Genomic DNA, 16,380 nt, shown 5'->3' with positions numbered 1-16,380 from the left:
GATGAGGAACAACTCAGCAGCCCCGAATAGCAATCATCTTATCTGAGAAGATTCGTGTCTGCCTCCAACCCTTGGCAATTTAAAGGTTATCTTTGCTGACATTGCTGTAATAAACTGAAATTGTAATAAATAACCCGTTCGAATACGCGCGCAGGTCGCACATGATCAAAGGCAGGACACGGGAGCAGATGTAAGTTATAGCAACACATTATTCTCCGCGCTGTTAATGCATATGGGGACGCTTCTGCTGGGCAATTAACAGATAATGGAATGAAAGACAGGTATTGTATTACATTCATGTGGCCGACGATGACGTCACCAAGGGACAGCGTGTGAACGCAGGTGAACACCGCAAAACTCGCGCGCCTTCCCGCCAGTTCAGAGCAGGAAGCAATTACAGATTCTCTTTCAAATCATGGCTTTCTTAAAGCGAGTTTTTTAAAATATATACGAATCTATATCTAATGTCTTTTTATTTTTATTTCTAAAAATCATCATTATTTGTGCTCCTTTGTAAACAGGGCTTGATTCTTAAAATGGGTAGCCTACAAATAATAAAAAAACAATAGGCTATATAATTGATGGTAAAATTAAATTATACAATTGGACGAAAAACAATTAGGCTGGATATGCATTATAAAGAGTTAATTAACCTTGATCCATTGGAGCGGGCAAGCATTTTTTATTTTTTAAATACAAAGTGTTACCGAGTTTCAGATTATTATTATTATTAGGCAAACAGCTGATTAAATGATACAATTTGTTTTTGCATGGCGTTTATTATATTGTATTAATAGGCTTATATTAGCACATAATTACCAAAAGTCCATAGCCTAATAATAAAACACTGATAAAAGTGCAAGTGCATCTAAAAAGATCCCAAATATTTTTGCTAACAATACCTGCTTACTACTGTTTCCTGAAAATAAAGGAATTAAAATGATAATGATAATAAACCGATATAAATGACAAAACAATAAAAAGTCTTAACGTGAGTAATTATAAATTTAATAAAAGCATTTTGCTTTTCTCACGTATGGACACTCGTCAGGATAGACGCCGTATTAGTTTTTTTTCGCGAAGAAACTCAAAACAGCCGCATACTAACGCTGAAATAATAATAACAATAGCTACTCATAATGAATAGACATTAATTTCGATACATTTATTTATTTCTCGCAACCTTATTTGCATAAAAAAAAAAAATAAAAATAAAAAAATATATATATATATATATATATGCTATATAAATAATATAGCCTATAAATATATGTAAAATATATATAATAAATATAAACATATAAAAATGCTTACTATTTTTTTTTTTTTTTTTACAATGATTGAATGAAGAGTTTTATTGACAGCAGTATTTAATCCGGACATGAAGTCTCGAGATCTGCTAGTGTTAGTGTTGAGATTCTCCAGGTGGCTGCTAATGCTCTGGGAACCTCCTGACTTAACTACACGAGGCTGACCTGTGCTGATCTCAGTGGCTATAGACAGGTATTGTCCAAACATGTCAGAGTCAGAGAAGCGGTGAACCTGGCATCCGTTCAACCAGCAGAAAGAGCCGGGCTCTTCTCCATGTTGAGTGCTGTGTAGTCTAATGGGGTGCTTCACGGGTCTGTCAGTCAGCCGGGCTTCATGCTCTTATTTGTCATGAGAGATACCCACCAATCAGTGTCTCATTACATGCAGCAGTGAAAGTTGTGGTGTGAGTGACCTTATACATGAGGGGCAAAGTCAACTGTGGGCCAAAAAGCCAAGAGAAATATTAATAAACAATACTTTAATAGGCTATATTAATTTAGCTCTTAAAAGTCTATCTGGAACAGATTATTCCAACATCAGGCATACCAACATAATAGTAAACCAATATTTTCAAAGAATTGCTGAATGAAGAATGACTTGCATGTTGCGTGTATTCAAAACAAACAGACATGCCAAAGTGAAGCACCCAGACAACCAAAAAACTTGTTAGAGGAACACCAGCAGGCTCTAGCGCCTGTTTTAATCTCGAGTCCTTGCGCCCCCTATAGGGGACAAAATCTAAGCCTAAATCTTTGAAGAGCGCTAGGATGTTGGAATTCCATTTATTTCATAAACCTTTAGGCCACAATTTGATCAAACCTGTTATTTGATTAAACCTTTAATAAATAAAAAGGTCTCCAGTTCTTTGGTTGATATATTTTGTTCTGGAATAACTGAGCAGAACTTCAGATACAGTCCCTCTGATGCAGCTTTTATTGCTTGTTTTTTTTTCCAGGAAACATCTTGCATCAAAGGCACTGATTTAGAAGTAAACATATATAAGAGCAGAACATTACAATAATACACAATAGCTTAAAAAAAGATATGTACACAAAGGCAACCATTTTACCACTCAAGCTTTTAAAAATGACAAGTCAAATCACTGCAATGAGAAGTCCATCTGAAGTACCGTGGAAAGAATATTTCAACCAGATATTCTTCATAGATTTCTTCATCAGAACAGATTTGGATAAATGTAGCATTGCATCACTTGTTCACCAATAATAATAATAGTAATAATAATTCATTACATTTATATAGCGCTTTTCTAGGCGCTTACATTGTCAGGGGGTATCTCCTCATCCACCACCAGTGTGCAGCATCCACCTGGATGATGGTATAGTGCGCCAGAATACCCACCACACACCAGCTTACTGGTGGAGAGGAGACGGAGTGATGAAGCCAATCAGTGGATATGGGGATTGTTAGGAGGCCATGGTGGTCGGAGACCAATGGGTGAATCTGGCCAGGATGCCGAGGTCACACCTCTACTCTTTTCGAAAGATCTCCTGGGATTTTTACTGACCGCAGAGAGTCAGGACCTCGGTTTAACGTCTCATCTGAAGGACGGTGCTTGTTGACAGTATAGTGTCCCCTTCACTACACTGGGGCACTAGGACCCATACAGACCACCTCACTAGCACCTCTTCCAATGGATGCTCTGCAGTGAATGGGTGCCGTCAGAATGAGAGTCAAAACAGCTGATAAAAACATCACAATCCACCCCCTTTTCAGTCCATCAGTTAAATGTCTCAGCTGCATGTTTGCAAGAAACATTATTAAAACAGCCAAAATACAGTTAAATGGATTTTTGTTTGTCACTTCACAAGATGTTAAGTGATGGACTGGAGTGGTGTGGATTATTGTGATGTTTTTAATCAGCTGTTTGGACTCTCATTCTGATGGCACTGCAGAGCATCCATTCGTGAGCAAGTGATGCAATGTTACATTTCATTTACCCTACATCTTGGATGGCCTGAGGGCGAGTATATTTTCAGCTCATTTTAATTTTTGGGTGAACTATTCCTTTAAAAGTATTAAATCACTTTTAAAGATCTGTTCAGAATTTTCCAAAATAAAATAAGGTTCGCCAAAGTAACAAAACAGAGAGGCTAGACTCTTCTTGAAAAAAATGTGTGCTGGTTCTTTGAGACAACATGGTGTTTGAGCTAAAATGACAAGATTTTATCCAATAGGACCCCAGGACTTTGCCTACCACTGAAAAGCAGAAGGATTCAAAACGGAAATACTATGTGCAAAGTGTAGGAAGAAAGCATACTGGTAATCACCAAAAGCCCATTATATTTCCAACAAATAAAACACTGATAAAAGTGCAAGTGCATCTGAAAAGATCCCAAATATTCATGTTACACATCCAAGTGCTCTGGCTCTAATTATGTCTTAAGGCAAAAACATAACAGTCGTTTTTGCTAACAATACTTGCGGTTTCCTGGAAAGAAATAAAAAAAAGAAATAAAATAAAACCAATGTCAAAAATTGGCAAAAACTGATACTACACCCTGTAGAATAATAAAAAGAGTAACTACTGCATAGATCCACAGCGATTTCAAAATGCATCCAAAAAAATCCTGATAAGAAACGTCTCTTCAAACAAAATTTACAAAAATATTTGTTTGGCTAGTTAAAAATGCTAAGTGCAGTGAATAAGTTCATATCAGCAATGGATGTTCACAACACTATAATAAACTGGCATTAAAAAAAACAAAACACTGAAGGCACTGAGGCCAGCCTGTGATGAAGGTGGATGCTGTGGTCAGCTGGGGATGACAGAAGGAAGGTGGAAGGAGGAGCACGAGTCTCTGCGGTGTAGGAGTTTAAAGAGCAGCTCTTCTTTCTCCTGGCTGAGCTTCTGGTTCTGCAGAGACTGCTTCTCTAGCGCCTCCTGCAGCTCGTTCTGCTCCTTGGACAGTTGTCTGACAGAGGACAAAAGAGTTTCAGTTAAAATACTTGTTTATATACATATTAAAAAAATGTTTTATATTCTTTATGTACACACATTCAGTCTAATACAATTACATTTCAAACTCATAACTTGGCAATTCTGTAAAAAAACAAAGGGAATGTTAATTACAGCAGCTACAACACCGCCAGGGGGCGCCACATACACACTCGAGCTTACAAACGTTCAGGGCAAAAATCCAATTACACCAGGAAAGCTCGTTTAAATTTTAAAAGCATTATTACATTTAGACAATAGCAAGTAAGAGTCTAGCAAGTGGAAGCCTAGCGTATTATATCGGTTACACAAAATGTAAACTATGTGCCTTTTACCATATGACGGAGCCCTTTTAAAATCCCTTTAATTATAATAAAAATACAATGTTGGGTTGTGGTACAATATTTTTTCTGTGAAATCTGATCTTTGTAAGAGTAACTTTTATATTGTTGGTCATTTTTTGAAGATGAAAACTTACTGTAGCAACTTGATTATCATCTTTTTGTTTTTAATCATGTTAAAATGCGAGTATCAAATATGATGCATCAGGCTTTTGAAGAACGCTTATGTTCATCTCTCCGTCATCAATATATAGCATGTCATCATGTTTTGCCCACCACAATAAAAACTACAGAGCTTTAATCATAAAACATTTGGAAATATAAAGTGATAACTGGTATTTAAATGTTCTAGTAGTCTACTATACTGTTATAAAGATCTCATTGATTTACATTATAAACTATCAGAATACTTTTACTTTTTATCCATACAACACCTGCACAAAATAACATTTTTGGTTCATTATGAGCTCCATATTCTTTTATATCATACTATATGAGCCATAAAATGCTTCAAATGTTATTATAATAAAATAAAAATATTTTATCTGAAAGGTCAAAAACTTTTCCATTTAATATATATATATATATATATATAAATCTGACTATTATGTCATATGTCAGGTTTGCATGGTTAAACAACAAAACAAAAACTGAAGTGAACATACTGTATGAGGCTTTGGTAGTTGTCTATCCTCACTCTGAAGTCCTCGCTCTGCTGGAGCGCCTGCAGGAGCTGATCCTCCAGCGACTGATTCCTCTCCACCTGACAATCACAACACAACACCACGCAGAAAATTATCAAGACAGCTGACATAGAGGGGGAAAAAAAATTCATAATTTCTTGATGCAAACAAACAGGTCAATTTGCCACATTCAGACAAACAACACGAATACACAAATAATACACCTGCTTTCATTTCTGAACATCATTTCTCAGTGGCGGAGTATAAAGCAGATGACATGTTTGACAAAGTGGATGTAACCATTTTTTTAGATGGAGGGAACAAATGTAAAGGTAAGAATCTGCTACTGAAAAGTATATTTTGATTGACTGCTAATATGAAGATCTATAGTTAATGGCCCACAATACCAGTGTTTCCATCTGCAGCAGCTTGTTCCCCTGGTCCTGTAAACGCTCACGCTTCATTTCGATGACAAATAACAGACTCTCCTGCTCCTGCTCCCAGAATGCACCAGGGCTGCCATGAGTCTGGGATGAAAAGACAGATAGAGCTGAATACTGCAGCTATCTGAAGCAGCTTTGCCAACAGATCTCCACTCTCCTAACAAACCTCAATATTTCTCTGAAGGTCTCTCTTGAGTGTGGACTCCTGCGCTCTGCGCTTCAACTCGTCGAACAGCTTCAGCTCTGACGTCAGCCCTTCAATCTGATCCTGAGTTTAGAGAAAGTCAAGTCAAGTCTGTTATGTCTAGCCTGACGTATGAAGTACATCTATAAATTCTTGATTTTTTTCTGAAGTACTGTTAATCGTCATTGCTCAAATTTTTATAGAATATCAGCTGGGAGTATATCACTGTTCTATTAACATGTTTGCCAAAATAACCATGACATTTCAACACAAACCTTTCTTTTGTGGCAAACACAGTGATCAGAATTACAGAACAGGAACCACTGTAGCACGAAAGATGACGACTACATTTTTAAAATAGGGTTACAGCTGTCAAAAAGGAGTAGGAAGCGGGAACTTAGGCACATCTGCGCCCTGTCATCTTATAGTCTCAGTGAAAATTAGAGGAATGCTGCCAGTCAAATAGGGTTCGTCATATATAATTAATGAAATTAGCACCAGGTGCCAGATTAACACCAATAACTCAGAGGAATCTGTAAATGAGCTGTTTTACTAATATCTTACATCTTTTACTGTGCTTCAGAATAAAATAAATTCTTCTACTCATGTTAGGAACTTCAAATACCACAAAGAAGTGACCTTGAAAAGTAGGGAATTGTAGGTTCTTCTCTTATTTTGACCTCCACTCTATATTAGATCAGCTCTCAATCAAATACATTAAGGCAAATCAGAGCAGTGATGTTGCAAATAGACGTGCTTTACCTTCAGCGCATTCTCAGCTGCGGCATGGGACTCATTTAAAATGTTCTTTTCTTCATTGTGTAATCGCTGTAGTTCTGCACAGTAAACAATGATTGAATATTGTTACTTACACACACAAATACAAACATATACATACAGATATTTATCATTTCTGCTCTTGATAGATGTGTTTGGCGAAGTCAGCTGCTGTGCTCTGACCTTCTGTTGCACTCTGATGCCGTTCTAACATGCTCCTCGTCTGTTTTTCATGAAGATCATTTAGGTCAGCAGTTATCTCAGTCTTTATCTGTTAACACAAGACCCAATGCATTTATTTATTATTTAACACCAAATCAGCAGCAAAGGCTATTTTCATGGCAATGTAGTAGAAATCGTCTGATTGAAGAACTTTTAGGCTTGAAACAATTTAATATTTTTCTACTTTTAGAGCTGTGGTGTAACAACTTTGATTTTCCTGTTTTAAAGTAGCAGAAATGTAAATAAGTTATAAGAAACTTAAATAATGATATATAATAACAATGTTTTCAAATACTGTTTAAACAAGATTTTTCTGTCTGATATTTGATAGAAATTTTTCCCAAGGATAAATAAGCCTTTTTAAAAAAAAAAAAAATATCAAGGAATGAAATGTAATGTATGAATAAATCCATTCAAGACATGGTACAGAAATTTGGATTAAAAAAAAAAAATGCAATAAATAAAAATAAATCATAAATATATAGTACATTAAATTAAATTTATAAAATTAAAAATATAAATTATAAAATTAAAAATAAATCTAAATAACTGCCAAACTATCAGTCAAATTTATATACAGACCTGACGGAATTCTCAGAAATGGATAGTGCCTTACATACATGTGACCTTAAAAAGCATCCCAGGATGCACCCTACAAAAGTTCTGGTTAGAGAATGGCAAGAACTACATCTTTAATTTTTCATAATTACTACTGCCAGCCAAAAACTGACAGAACCTTCTTTAGGGATGTCTTCATTTGCAAAAACACTATAAATTCTTTTTTAGTGTAAAAATGGTTCCGGTTAGTGATCGGTTACATTATACATAGTTTTCATAAAAACAAAAGAATGTCCTTTGCAATGTTCCCATTTACAATGATATATAAATGCATGTTTACAGAATAAATGAGTCAAAGTTCTAGAGTACAAAAACACTTGGGGTAGAGGTTAAAAAAAAATTAAGCCATCTTTGTCCTCTCTTGGTAAAACAGGCAGTGCTCTACTGTGTTAAACACACAAACCAGCCGTCTTTACAAGGCAATGAATAACATCCCTCCCTGCAAACAGGTTTAGCTTTGTTGGTCAGAGGTTAGCACAAGGACAGATGTACCAAAGCACACGTTCCCAGACCCTGAACAACAGCGCACAGAATCGGCCTTGTTCCCAATTATGCTGTAATGGAAAAGCATGTCTTGTTTATTGCCGCTGACAGCTTCATAATGTATAACCCGCTGACATAATCTGGGATCAGAATACTAGTCGTTCTTGAATGCCTACATGAAGCTACATGTACTTGCAATGCGTTCCATTCACAAGACAAAAAGAAAGGCCTTTGAATATGAAGAGCTTTCAAACTCTACCTTCTCTAGAATACTGTGGAGTAAAGTGCAGATGTCTCCAGGATGGTCCTTGAGGAGCTGGTCTCTCTCCTGGTCTCCTGAAGCAGTCAACACAGCATGAAGTATCTTTAGCTGACACTCATACGTCTCCAACAGATTCTTCTCAGAAGAGCGTGTACCTGGGGGAGAGCAATTGAACACTACATTGTTTACTCTACGGTACATCGGAAACAATATCTCCATGAGCGCAAGCCAGGATCGCCCAGGGCTAGCAACACAAGAGTATCAACAGGTTTTTGCAACCCAACATCAGCGCTACAAAACCCTGTGCTCTGCCAACAACAACACACTTCACAATGGAATCGTGGGACATTGAAAAAGCCATGCATGAAAAGCACACATTAATAGATAATAACCGTAGCACACGCATCAGGATCTACAAGTGTTGACATTCAGAAACAGTCAATGACCAGAGTATCTCTGTCACAATGAATTCTCTGTTTCCGTTTATCTAAAGAACATCTGCACACGTTCACATGACATGATCGAGAGAAACCACTTACCACTTCCATCTTGAAGTTTGATGTCCTTTATGTGCTTCTCACCTTCTTGTGCACAATTTTTCTGAAAGAAAAGAAACAGATGCTTTTTTTGTTGCATTGCAGACACCATCATTTCAAAGCTAGCTGACAAACTTAATCTACATGCACAACTTATTAACATTTCAGAGACGTCTAATATAAATTAATATTTGTTGCATTCCAAATCAGTCTGATCAATGAGATATGCGCTCAAGATTGCACAACTATGACATCATTGATCAATCACTTGCAATAGTGCAGCACACTCTGAATACTTGACTTGTATTTCTCAATAGGTGGAGCAAATGAAATCTGATTTACTTTAAAGGTGCACTATGTAATATTGACAGCTAGCGGGTTGAAATGAGAACAAGAGCAACTGACAATGGAAGACGACGAGCTGAATGCTGTAAGGTGGTTAGTTGATTTGTCCATGTTTTAATATTCCTTTTAGATAGATGTATGGGCTTTTTGGGTTGGGAAGAAGAATATTTCTTAATATTTTTGTGAAAACACTGATACATTTTGAATCTTCAGAATTCTTTGATAAATATAAAAGAACAGCATTTATTTGAAATAGAAACATTTAGTAACATTAGGATTATCTTTACTGTCAGTTTTACGGTCTGTGTCCTTAGTGTTTATTAGCATGCTCTCCACACATATAACAAGCACTGAAATTCAAGAAGCAGCTATCATACGTCCATAGGGAGTAAAGAATGTGTCATTCCAGTGTGAGAGTTTTTGAAGATGGAGCTCAAGGCCGGCAGTGTTCACAGGTTATTTAACGTTTTGAAGCTTACGTGCCAAATGTCTGAGACACAGCCTACACACATGACCTCAAAAACACGCGCAAGTGCAAAATGTCTCTCCTTTGAGAGCGAAACCTCCTGTTTACTTCAGGTTAGGGAAGTGTTTCTCAGCAAAAAACTAATTTTCACAGCGCACAATCACTATTAAGATTTAAGAGATGCAGGGAAGACTATCAATGAGTTAAATCTCAAACTTTTAACTCATACAAAGCATCTGACATGGTTTTAGTGTGACATCTTTCATCATGATTTTTGGGGTTTAATGCCCCTTGGTTTCCTTTCTCTTCAACTATCCGTTGAAGCAGCATCCTCATTCAAGAACCAAAGAGTCAAACCACACCAAGTCATCTTGGTTAATAACTAGTGAGATTCTGACTGTCACTTGAGACTGCAAAAGTGAGAAATAACAAGACATGTGCGGTTTAAGTGTCAGTGTGGACACCAGCCAACCAAAACATGACACTGACGCTTCACGCAATCTACAGTTTGAAAGAAAATCAAAAACAAATGATGTCATACTGCGCATGTATTCATAGTTTTCACGTGGCACTTGTATTGAAATGCCCAACTTTCCTCCGCTGAATGCCACTTATTTTTTACCAGATCTATATTAGGAACTAATGTCCTAAGACAGCTATATTAAAAGGCCAAACTCAGTATAGACCTTATTAATCACGAGAACTATGTACAGATGAACAGTTGTGGTCAGAATATAAATCTGGCTCACGAAATTGCTCATTAAGCATTTTTCCATTTAAAACCATTGCACCTTTGTTTTTCTTCATATGAAAGGTGATCTACATGTTTGTGGCTTGAAACAGATGGAAAACTGACAGGTTTATGCTGTAGTTGGATGGATGTTTTGCCCTCCAGGTCTCCACACCAGTCTTGTGACTGAAAACAATCAAAAAGCATTTTAAAAGGTCTACAACTTTCTAATAGTGAAACAATTTAATAGCTAGGCTAAGCTAGGCTTACTTTCCAAAAATTAATCAGTAACAAAAAGCCAGAACAGGAACTGCTTCCATCTCATAATTCAGTTTAATCCACAATAACACTATTATGCATTTGGCGGCTCTCTGTGGCAGGGAACCAAATGTTCTGGAACTTTAATGAACACTTGGCTTTATTACACTTCATCGTCATGTGGTTATGTGCTTTTGATTCAACTCCAATAGAAGCTGTAATAGTGAGTGTAAGGCTTTCTCTGAGAATTTTCACACTTCTCCAGTTGTCCATGTCAAGTATACTGACACATGGCTATGTGATTAACAGGACCAAATGAACTCTGGCTGTTTATAGGTCATATTAAAACTAGCAGTGAGCAACTCGGGACCCCATGTCTTTCACATCTAAGCCCTGTATATATCTAAATCCTTCAGCAATCTGGGCTAATGAAAGCTTGACCCTGTTGCCATCAAAGCCAGATTTCACTGTATGCTTGAAGGCCACAGGAATGCATTGATTTTATCATGCATTTATATTAAATATGCCAAATTTAAAGTGCCAGTGAGGTTCTAGTTGTTCTTCCATCATGGCGTTAAACTTTTTTCTGCCCAGATAACAGGAAAAATACAGTTAAAATGCTGAAATTCTTGAAAAACACAAATATTTAAATAAATAGTTTGCCAATCAACAGACAACAGACAAGACAGCTGTAAACCCTCATGCACATGTGCAAAGGTCATTTAAAAATATCACATATTTTGAATGGTGCAATGAAAAGGTGGATTTTTTTTAGATAAAAGAGTAACTCTAGGGAACCCTTTTCATATTCAAGAATTGAAAAAAATTATATCGGTTTAAAAATATTCCCGATTATATTAAACATATACCAATGAAATAACACTTATTTTTTTCATTTTAAAGCATTGAAATATTTAATTGCTTTTCTTGAAAATATATAAGAAATATTTCCATAAATATCCAAAATAGGTTTCAATAAGTGGTCTGGCAATCAACATAAAACAGACAATTATTATTATTTTTACATATCACATATGTCATTTTCATGTCACACCAAGCGATGACTTAAAATATTTATATTGAAAATAATGACTAAGCTGTGTACCAACATACATTAAAATCAATAAATGATAACATTGACAGATAACCGTTAGAAAACTGAGGGTTAGTGTCTAAAAACGTACAAAAACTACATAAACTAAATTTCACCTTTTTATCACCTCGTACATGCTGATTTGTCATTGACCTAAATGCGGAACCATTTAAAAGCGAGCACACAGTGATCAAACATAAATACAGTATAACACGACTTTATTTTGCCCTAACGGATGTCAGCAGCACATTTTAAACAGTAGACCTCATCTGTTGATCCAAGCATCTGTTTCTAATTAAAACTTTCACAAGTCGACAAACTAACATGAGAGCTTTCGCATCGAATAACGCATTAGTGAGGAAGTAACAAGTGATATGAGAGAACAAAACAAGAGTTGCTCCCTTGATGCGGATACATTTGCACGTGCTGTACATTTCTCGCCTCTGACGTTGCTGCGAGTCTCATTGCAACTTTGTGACTCATTATTTGTGAACATCCTGAGAAGGTTCTAAAACGACCTACCTTTTTCCTGGAGACCTGGCAACAAACTTTGCTGTTGTGACAACCCATGCTCCTCTGTTGTACCTCTATATTCAAGCCAGTTGTCGATGGTAAGTTTTTGGCTGTCTGCGGCAGTTCAAATGAGCCCTCATTGATCCGCTCGAATAGGGTGAGACCGGAGCCGAGGGGCGGGACTTATAGAGTCAGGGCGGCGTTCCAAAAACACAGGCTACATCATTTACATGAACAATTTAAACCGAGACAAGCGGGAAATTGGCAAATCTGTGCACAGCTGCGTAAACTAATGCACACGGCAGCTTCCTGAAATGCAAATGAATAATAATGTTTTGTTTTTGTTCAATAAAAAAGTACGTCCCCAAAATGTATATTTTAATATCAAATTTGTTAAAATATGAAATACAATGCACCGTATTTTTATTTTAAATAGACATTAAAATAGTTACATTATTTACAGTTATGGAAAGTATAAATACTACATTTAAAAACGTTAATGCAAGTGTTTCAAAATGTTTATATATGTTATTTATTTACTTGTACTTTATTAATATACTTAATATAATATTATACTTACCAGATTTATATTAATAATTTATATTAATATAGCTTAATATAATAATATACTTAATATTCTTTATTTATTTATGAGTGTTTGTGTGTGTCTGGATTTCCTTAGTATTTGGTGCTCAACCACTTACACTGACAATGTTTAATTTATGCTAATGCCATATGAGGCCATAGTGACAGGTCACGTGCGGTGGTACAAATTCATGTTAGTAAAGTATAGCTTGCAGCATAATATCACAGTTAACATTTAAATATCTAGTCTTGTTCTAAGCCTTGAATAAAATTAACATTACAAAGGAAAGTAAAAAAAAAAAAAGATGTTTGAGGGTTAATTATAGGCTATAGGCCTTACAGACAGATCAACAGATTGTCTGTTAGCTAGGAAAACATTGCAATGAGCAAATTTAGCAGATGTTTCCTTCCCTAAGCATAATATCAATCATCTCTCTTTAAATTAAAATGAATTCTGATACTAAAACGGCTATATTTTCCATCAGGTTTGAAAGAGAAGCAAAAATGTGAGGCTCACGGATCTGCAGAGTGAATTGTAAGTTGTATTGTATTGTAAGTGGCCATATTATCACCCCGCTGCTGTAGAGGATTTCTGTTTAGAAAAACTGTCAAAACAGCAGTGATCCATAGTCAGCGCTGAGGTATGTAGATGCACATGCTGAATATGTAAACATTACAAGGTTTATACTGGCTGCCAGTTATGATTTCATCACAAATGTCATTTTAATGATAAATGAGTTAAACACTAAGTGTAAATTTAGAAATAGAGAAAGGATGGATATTTAAACCTTTCTAGCATTCTGTCGCTGCCTATTGTAACATAAACTATTGTCAAATGTTCAGAGGACAAAACATAATCCAGCACATCTGAGCTCATCACATTCACTGCTCTATATGGTGCATACAGTAGTGTGTCGGACATCTATCTTTGGCCTCTTGGCTCTCATTTGGTATATATTAAGCATTAATATGATACATCGACTTTGGATCATCGGGGTAATCTGAGACTTTCCACTATTTATAGTAGGGTCTCTAATCTGTCATAAAAACGATAGAGCAGTTGTTGCTGAGAAGTTTGCGTCATGACAAACTTTCCATTGACAGGCAGCTGCAGGGACTCTGGTGACAATAATAAAGATCAGGTCTCCACTTATCTACAGGAACAAAAACACAGCAGTTGCATAAAAAATACTGTATGTTTAGGTTTAATGTAGGATTTGCCAAAGTTAACAGGCTTATCACACACGTTTGAGCTCAGGGTTTGAAGGGAAGACAATAAATCGAGCCTGTTTTCCTTTTCACTTGCCAGGATACACTTTCCTGTGTGAATTCTGACTAGTTTTGGAAAATAATTATTTTTGGTTTGTATTTGTATTATGTGACTATGGGGATAAAAAAAAAAAAAAAGACAGCAAAATGACTAAAACACATTGGTAGAATTTTTTTTTATACATTTAAAGGGAAAGTTTACCCCCCCCCAAAAAAATTATATCATTATTTACTCACCCTAGGCTCTATCTTCTGTTGAACGCAAACAGTTGATGGTAGCCATTGACTTCCATAGTATTTTATCCATTGCAAAGTCACTGGCTACCGTCAGCTTTTTGGTTACCAACATTCTTCAAAATATCTTATTTTATGTTCAGCAGAAGAAAGAAAATCATATTGATTTGGAAAAAACATGAGGGTGAGAATATGATGACAGGATTTTCTTTTTGGGTGAACTATCCCTTTAAAGCAAGTATATGTGGTTTTTACTATATTTGTGACTTTGAAGCCCTCTATAGTTAAGTGAGTGGAATTTACTGTTGTAAATAAATCACTTAATTGCAGCGGACAGCTATCAAAGCCTGTTTCCAACTACAAAATAAAAAAGGCAAGTGCAACTTTTAAAATCTCACAAGAGTTTATCTCCCACAATTCTGACTTTTTTCTCAGTGCTGCCAAAAAAAAATCTGTTAACTTAACGGGATTTCATAGATAGCTTTACACTAGCATTTGCTGCTGCCATTTTTGTGGAATTACATATTCTTGGCCTTTCACCTTGCTACAAGTCTTTTAAATTGATATTTAAAGGGGTCATATGATGCAATTAAATGGAAAGGGGCGTTACATTTCTGACAAGTGCTTGCTGTGTTCGACCAATCACAATGCACTGGATCAGTTGGCCAATCAGAGCAGACTGCTCTTGTTGGAAGGAGGGACTTTGTAGAAAACGACTCATTTGAGAGAGGCAGGATCTAGGGGACCTACAATAATGTACAGTATTTGAAAAATCATGTGTTTTTTGAACATTACAGCATGTCAACATATTCGGTTACACCAAATACGCAAAATAACGATCTTTAAAAAAGCATCATATGACCCCTTTAAAGGTACAAATCACACATGTAGTTGCTTAAAGTTCAGTGTTTAAGTTCACATAGTTTATTTCTCTATTTCTAATGTTGTTGTGTGTGGTTTTCTGCATGGTAAACACATGTAGTGTGCCAGCCAGGAGTAGTATGTGCCACAATCCACAAAGCTCTTAAAAAAACCAGACACAAGCTCTCAGTCAGCAAGGAGATAACATTCTTTCCACTGCTCCCCCTCCAACCCCAGGCATCGCAAAACCTCAGTGATTTCAAGGGACAAAATAAAATATAGAAGTCTTACTGAGAGTTAAGCATCTGAGAGAACGATCAGGCTTAATGAAACATTTAAAAAATAAAATTGTTTGCATAATAGTACACCGTGCAGTTCACATACAGCTGAGTTCTAAGTGTATACATTTATCTTAAGTTTATATATATGTGTGCTTTTTAGTAAACAGCACATTCAACATGCCAGGAAGGTTTTACAAGTGATGGTACATCTGGGTTCAGCCATCATTAAAAATGAAGAACATGGCTAGTCTTGCTAGCCATCTGGAAATCTGCTCTGGTTGGTATTCCACCTGGACATCTGGATTGAGGGCTGTACAAGTCTTGAAAGACAGCCTGAAAAATCAGGAATGCAAACAATGTTTACAGGAGGAGAACAAACCTGACTGATAATATACAGTTGACCATATAAACGTATTCTCCAAAGAAATGTATAGATTGTATTGTATCTTTACATTAAAATCTTAAAATGATTAAGACACTGTTGTGAAAAAATATGTATAATAATTATGTTTTGCTTTTTATAACCATTCCTTGGTTAGATTTTGGTTAGTTGGAGTTTACAGATTTCACAGAAATATGCATAGTGTTTGATCGACACAGATTCAGACTCTTATTCCATCCAGGTAGAGGATATCAAACATTTTTGATACCTTGAGTAGGTTTTAGAACTATTGTTTTTATTTATCATGTGTTTCCAAGCTATGAGGTGCTTTCAGGTTTTCAGAACAACCTGAAAGTCTGTTAGACCCTTAATTGTTTTTGTAATGATAACTCAAAAGGGTTAACTAATAATAGACACATAAAAAAGTTTTTTGCTTTTACTTAAAATAATACAAAAGGTAAATCAGGTATTACAGTACTTTCTATTACTTATCAGTAATAGAAATTACTGTAGCATGTGAAGCAATGCAAATGAAACTAAAACTGTA

General features: G+C 35.9%; 1 protein-coding gene across 1 annotated transcript; it reads right to left on the bottom strand.

Moving 5' to 3' along the window:
• Nucleotides 1–3,791: 3,791 nt before the first annotated feature.
• On the bottom strand, nt 3,792–15,674 carry LOC132114109 (coiled-coil domain-containing protein 69-like). The gene is made up of 11 exons (XM_059522246.1): nt 15,659–15,674; nt 12,231–12,403; nt 10,582–10,584; nt 8,820–8,880; nt 8,278–8,435; nt 6,879–6,966; nt 6,681–6,754; nt 5,901–6,002; nt 5,699–5,818; nt 5,274–5,371; nt 3,792–4,244 (listed from the first exon to the last, which is right to left on the bottom strand). The coding sequence occupies exons 1-11, from the start codon at nt 15,672–15,674 to the stop codon at nt 4,085–4,087; spliced, it is 1,053 nt and encodes a 350-aa protein (XP_059378229.1). The 3' UTR covers nt 3,792–4,084.
• Nucleotides 15,675–16,380: the final 706 nt, after the last annotated feature.

This window comes from Carassius carassius, chromosome 33 (assembly GCF_963082965.1).
Source record: "Carassius carassius chromosome 33, fCarCar2.1, whole genome shotgun sequence".
NCBI lineage: Eukaryota > Metazoa > Chordata > Actinopteri > Cypriniformes > Cyprinidae > Carassius > Carassius carassius.
Note: the sequence above shows the minus strand (reverse complement) of the source record. Positions and strands in the feature narration are given on the sequence as shown.

What these genes read in the sequence shown, in the direction of transcription:
- LOC132114109 (XM_059522246.1), bottom strand. An exon ending in CAAACTTCAAGATGGAAGTG is followed by an intron (nt 8,436 to 8,819) that starts GTAAGTGGTTTC and finishes GCTCTCCCCCAG; the next exon opens with GTACACGCTCTTCTGAGAAG. An exon ending in GCATCAGAGTGCAACAGAAG is followed by an intron (nt 6,755 to 6,878) that starts GTCAGAGCACAG and finishes TTTACTGTGCAG; the next exon opens with AACTACAGCGATTACACAAT.